The 6435-nt window shown below is 32.0% G+C and overlaps 1 protein-coding gene across 2 annotated transcripts in view; it reads left to right on the top strand.

Annotated features, from left to right (window-relative positions):
- Positions 1-223: 223 nt before the first annotated feature.
- Positions 224-6435, top strand: part of ETV1 (ETS variant transcription factor 1) — a 92623-nt gene continuing 86411 nt past the window's right edge. Inside the window, exons 1-4 of one of the 2 annotated variants that reach the window (XM_053714108.1) lie at positions 224-552; positions 873-1005; positions 1291-1378; positions 2106-2153. In XM_053714108.1, coding sequence (XP_053570083.1) covers positions 961-1005; positions 1291-1378; positions 2106-2153 — 181 coding nt within the window. In that variant the 5' untranslated portion in view covers positions 224-552; positions 873-960. Of the gene's footprint in view, positions 553-872; positions 1006-1290; positions 1379-2105; positions 2154-2528; positions 2663-6435 lie in introns of those variants that run through there. The other variant, XM_053714109.1, reaches the window with a different exon arrangement.

Below are 6435 nucleotides of genomic sequence, written 5' to 3'. Positions count from 1 at the left end.
TGAGGAAACGGTACTGAAAAGCAGTGGGGTGAGGGGGAATTAACACAAAGTAAGTCTCACATATCCGTCTTTGCAGTGTTATTTTGTGAAGTTAATGGACCTGGCGGAAAACAAGCATTTCCGAATTTCACTGTGAGGGTGAGGAAAGGGCAACAAAAAGGTCAAAATTACAGCTCCCCCGGGGGATCAGGAGCCATTGTTTTTCTTATCAGAGGGAGAGGGAGAAGCCTGATTGACAGCCAGAAATCTGATCCTGTGAAAGAGACTGAGAGCCAATGGGAGGGAGAGATCTATCAGTTTGGATAGGAGGCCCCTGGAGGAGAAGTAGAGGAAAAACCACAGAATTCAGCTCTGTCAGTGGCGTTTACAGCTTCAAGAGGGGGGAAGTGCTGGAAAATAATTAATGTTTTTATTAAAATTGGAGGGAGTTTTGTGCAGCCGATCGCACTGCATCCTCTTCAGCTGGGTCTTTCCTACAACTTTTTTTTTTTTGTACAAAATCACCAAGATCAGTGAGCAACGGAGTTTTTTTTTAAAGGACACTTAAAGAAGGTATAATCTCCGCCTCTGTTCCCGTTAGGTGCAAAGCAAATCATGTTGATCGCCATTACAAGTTTTGCACACGTTTGCGAATCAGTTTACACAGATCTCTTGGAACACAATGTAACAGGGGGCTGCACAATATACAACTGTGAGATGGTCACTTCCGTTTAAAGTGATTATTTGCAAGTTTTTAGTCGCCCTTTTCATGCAAATCCAGTTTAGTGTTGCGGAGAGCTTTTTATGAATGGGGCTGTTGATGGTTAATTAGCTATGCAAATTCCAAGCCTCTCATTCATGATTTTTTTCTAAAGCCATCTTGTTCTCTGTAGGTTGCTCGCAGCCCAGACCCCGAGGAAATCACCAGATAAATGCCCAGAACATATAATACTGATCTAAGATTTGCCTAAGAGCTACAGAATGGATGGATTTTATGACCAGCAAGTGCCTTACATGGTCACCAATGTGAGTGATCGTTACAAATATTGCCGTTAACGTAGAAAAGGGGGAGGGGGTTATATATTAGTGATACATTGGAGATTGTTAGGTTTGCCTAGGAACTTTCTACTTTATTTTATATTAGTGCTTTTAAGCTATTGCAGTGTAGTAGAACTGAAAGTTAATTTAATGCCATTTATGTAGTTGCCTATTCGTATGTTTGTGTATTTAAATAGGTCCAGTACATGGGAGATGTTTTATATGATGTTTTATCAGACGATTAGTTTGCATGTAATTTCTTGATGTTTTTAGAACCAGAGTGAGAGAACCTGTCATGAGAAAACAACAGGCTTCAGGAAAAGAAAGTTTCTAAATAAGAATCTGGCTCATGATTCAGAAGGTGAGAGGGCTAAGATGCTGTATTCTGTCATAGTATTGACTCTAAAGTCATTTGTACACGTTGGTGCCTCTTTTATATTGCCCAATACTACCAGATTTTTTTTATATATATATATATATATATATATATATATATATATATATATATATATATATATATATATATATATATATATATATATATATATATATATATTGTAGCTGTGTAACTGTGTGTATGTGTATAAATACACAGCTACACTATATATATATATATATATAGTATAGCTGTGTAACTGTGTGTATGTATGTATGTATGTATGTGTGTGTGTGTGTATATATATATATATATATATATATATATATATATATATATATATATATATATATATGTTCTATAACTCCGCAATAATATTAATGTATGGTAATAGCCGCACACTTTTTTGTTGTTGTCAGGCAATAGGTTATTTGTATATTGAAATATAAAGATTAAACATATATAATGTGTGTGGTGTTTGAGAAATATGTTTACCATAGTTTTGTATTAGTTTATAACTAGTAAAGGATCATTTTCCTTTTAGTTGATTGATATTAGGATGAAGTGCTTTGTAGTTACTACTGTTTTGTGCATTATAGAACCATTGATGCTAAATGTGCCTATAAAAAAAAAATGTAAAATAGATTTAAAGCCATAAGTCAAGATGTATTCAGTGATCTGTTACATTCCACATATTTCACTTTGTTTACAGAACTCTTCCAAGATCTCAGCCAGTTGCAAGAAACATGGCTTGCAGAAGGTAAGAACAAAAAAAAAATGTTGAAGGAGGAAAACCATCAGGAAAAAAAAGTCCTGAACTTGCTGTCTTAATGTTCAGCCCAATTAATTGAGCTCTAAAAGAGCCACCTCATGTGTCATGCATACATTAGTGCCTCTGATGAGTTTGTCTTTGGGGACTCTGGGGCTGCACTACCCAGTGTCATCACAAATTACCAGGAGAAATTGCTTCCAGCTCACAATCACATCTGCTTTTGTCAAGAACTAATGCTCCAAGACTTCAAGTTCTAAGCCTCTGCTCAGTTTTTAATTGCAATTGATCAGGTTTATATCAGTGTACCTCAAGAGACTGCATATAGCCAGAACAGGGCTTGCTGCTTCCTTCTGAACAGCACACATGATTCTTTGGTGTTCTGGAAGGGTACTTTTCTGATGGCAGAAATTGGTTTCTCTCAGTTCATCAGGACGGGATGCTTCAAGAATTAAGTGCAAGTGTCTTCTTCCCACCTTGCTCACAGCATAGGAGTTTAGGTGTGTATACCATTTGTTTAGAAACAAGAGTGGTATTAGGAAAGCTATTATAGAAATATAACTTTATTAGTTTTTCATTTTTAGCCTCATTACTTGCATAGCTTATGATTACATATTACTACTCAACGTTCTAATTCCAAACTCTTACTGGCATTTTTAAGACTTATTTACAACAGATATGTAATTTTCACTTGCAATTCTTATTGCTTAAAACTACTAGCACGCTTTGTTGCAGCAGAGATGCAGACAATTCAATGGAACTTTCAGCTAGTTGTTTTTGATTACATTAGTTTCATTTTGGTAATAAGGTTTACTTAATATATCACATATTTAGAGAGATGTCATTTTTATATGTTAGCTATATCCTGGTTTATTTGTGCTGATTACTGAAAAGTAGCAAGATTTAATTTTTAAGTTGTTCTGGCAGATGGTATAGAGAGATTTTGTAAAGATTTTTTTGTATTTTTTTAATACATTGAAGATACAGAAAAACTCAAAAAAGTCTAATATAGTGATGAGAAAGGCATCTATTAATAAACTAGCATTATTTGTTTGCACATGAATAGCTAATTGTTAATATCTATTAACTTTGTATTTGTGTCTGAACAAATGGTTGTGTATATACTGTATATATGCAATTTAACATTTAGCTGAGAAGCTAATATTAATGCATTAACAATAAATATATTAAATTATGTTTATCTAATTTAGTTTCATCAATAGTTTATCAAATACTTATTCTTTTTATTTTAAGTCGGATGTAAATACTGAACGCACTTGACTGACAACTTGGTATCCTTGATTGTCACTGAGCATGTTCCTAACCTTTTTTTTTTTTTGTCAGATTAATCAGATATTTTAGTTTTGGTATAAATTAGTTAAAAAACAAACTAATAGGTATTTCCAGAGATGTGGATATTTAAAGTCTTTTTATAATAACATATTGCTAATTCGATTATATTTACATCTATTTTTGCCTTTTTATTTGTTAGTGGCTGGGTTTATCGTTTTACTAAGCTATTGAAAGGAAGTTTTTTAGGTCTTGAAACTTAATATTGGTAGCTTTTATTCCTGATTTCCAGGTTAAAATAAATCTTGTAGTTCTGTGTATGGACATGCTATAAGTTAAATGAAGAAGTAGTGAAAAACTTCATTTAAGGGCCCAGGTAAGTAAACTTACCCTTTGGTGATAAATAAGATATTTTGTGTTTTTCCTGTAAGCAGTTTCATATCAGTAAATGTACGGCTTGATATTTGATTAACTAGCAAAGTACATTCGCTATAAAATGCTAATACAGCAATGCTATGTACTAATACAGCAATGCTATGTACTATTATCTGTTATATTAATTTGTGTCTAGTATAAATATGTACATACATGCACAGTTATTTATTAGATAATTTTTAATTTCATCGCTTGAAGTAAAGATATTTAAGACTAGCCATTAATTTTTTGGGGATATGTTGTCTTTTAAGGCCTTTGTTAAGAAGTTTGTGGGCAAATTAAGAGAATATGTAATGTTTACATGTCTGATTTTGAGATTGTTGTCTGTAAAATGACAGTACAATCTAAAACAATCATAACCCTTTTAAACAGACATATGGCAACATACCAGGTTCCTTGTACAATGTCTGAACCAACCCTGAGTAACAACAGTACTGAATATATGCTTACTAGTCCTGCAGTATTGGTGTATTAAAAAGTAAATTATAGTGGAATAATGTGAGCTTGCTGAAATCCTTTAATATTGAAAATAGAGATCTAAAGCTGAAAACTGTTTATAAACAGAATAATGTTATTATTCCCCTATACATTTTTATAAGACCTTATTCACATATTATCATGAGGTGGTATAAAGGGTCTTATATTACCTTTTATTATATTCCCATGTATGTGGAGTGCTAGTATATTCTATATTTCTCAGTGGACTACATCCTTCCAAACTGTATGTTGGGTACATAGTCATTCTTAGAGAAATTGGGAAGGTATTAAAAATGTGATTGCGATTTTGTTTTTCCAGTCCTTACTCTAAAACGGTACATCAGAATTAAGTTTGATATAGTTATCTTTACTTTAGGGATTATTTTTGTGTGATTCAAACCTACTTAAAGGTTTTTAATTTGAAAAAATACTTGAGAAAAAACAAACATATGTGCGGATGTATGTAAATATAATACAATAAGGAAGACATACATTTTCCTAGAGACTAAATGACCATGTTTGTAAAAACAGGGGGAGGTAAAGAGGTTTGGTCTGAATTGTTTCTGAAATGCCAGATGGGCATCCAAGAGTGCATAAATATATATTCTTTTAAAACTATAAGCTACTATTAACATACATTATTTCAAATGACAATGAATTACGCCTTGAATAGCTTAATAAAGTAGCTACTTTATTATTCATCTGCAAAGTTTTAGGTGAGTTTTAAAATAATATTTATTTTTTTGAGATATGAAGTCATGTGATACAGCACAAAAAAAAGAAAAAACACTCGTGGACTGTGGTATTCCTTTTTTTCTTTTTTTTTTTTTAAACATACTTTCTTAGTCTAGTTTTAGTGACACATATTTTTATGTTTACTTCTGAATTAACAATATATTCATTTCTGAATGTTTATATTAACAGTGTATATGGTAAAGACTTATAGGGGTGCGCTGCATGAACATAGGCATGTCAAAGTGCAAAAAAAAAGTTAGAGACTACTGAATTGATGTTCTGTCTTAAAATTAGTCAGTGTGTGTGTATATGTATGTATGTATGTATATATATATATATATATATATATATATATATATATATATATATATATATATATATATATATATATATATATATATAATTTTTTTTTTTTTTTTTTTTTTTTTTTTAAATAGACTATTGAGATTTATTAATTTATCATTCCAGGATTTCAAATAAAAATGATCAGTTTCTTTCTTTATTGAAACTTTTAGAAGGTGAAACAGAAACTGATTGGAATTTTCTTATTGATAAAAATATTATTTTAAACTTTTGAAAGTCATTCTGTATTGTCTTACTATAGTAAGCACAAAAAAAAAAAATCAGTTTGAACTGCTGGATGAATTTATCATAGCTAAGTTATAGAAAATCAAGCTTGCAGTTCATAATTAGTTAAACCTGTAATGTCTGTATGTTGTTTTAAACAGAGACACAGATTGATGTGTTTATTCAGAAAGTTCAAGTTTACTTTACAGTAGGTTTCCGGAAGGGTGTGACATGAAAAGCGGTGGTTGCACCACATGGTTGATGGTGGACTGTGTTTTTGTGAATGAATGAAGAACTATAGTTCTGACTGCTTGTCTTGAGAAATTGCTTGGGAGATCAGCTGTCTCATTCACTAGCAGAAAGAATGACTCATACATCTTCTGCCTTGTTTGGCTTCAGGTCATTGTTACAGTGGATAGAGCTTGTTTTAATTAAAATGCTAACCCTCTGCTCGCTGGATTTTAGGATTTGCTTAAACAACCTGTTGCATTCAAGAAGCATTTTATTTTTAATAATGTATATTTTATGTGATTATTTATAGCACTGACAACAAGTCAGTTATTTGATTTGATATAAATCCCTTGTATGTTTTTCTGTTCCTTTTGTAAAAATTGTAACATCTTGGGGGTGGGCTGGAACTGGCATTTAAACGTTACTACTGCTTCCATCTCCACCCCCACAGCCGCTAATAATAAAGAAAAAAAACATGCTTCCGATATAGTCTCCAAATAGCTATTAACAAGCTCTACATCATCCTATAAGATCTTGA

This window comes from Bombina bombina, chromosome 5 (assembly GCF_027579735.1).
Source record: "Bombina bombina isolate aBomBom1 chromosome 5, aBomBom1.pri, whole genome shotgun sequence".
Classification (NCBI taxonomy): domain Eukaryota; kingdom Metazoa; phylum Chordata; class Amphibia; order Anura; family Bombinatoridae; genus Bombina; species Bombina bombina.
The sequence above is the reverse complement of the archived record's forward strand: the minus strand, read 5'-3'. Positions and strand labels throughout refer to the sequence as shown.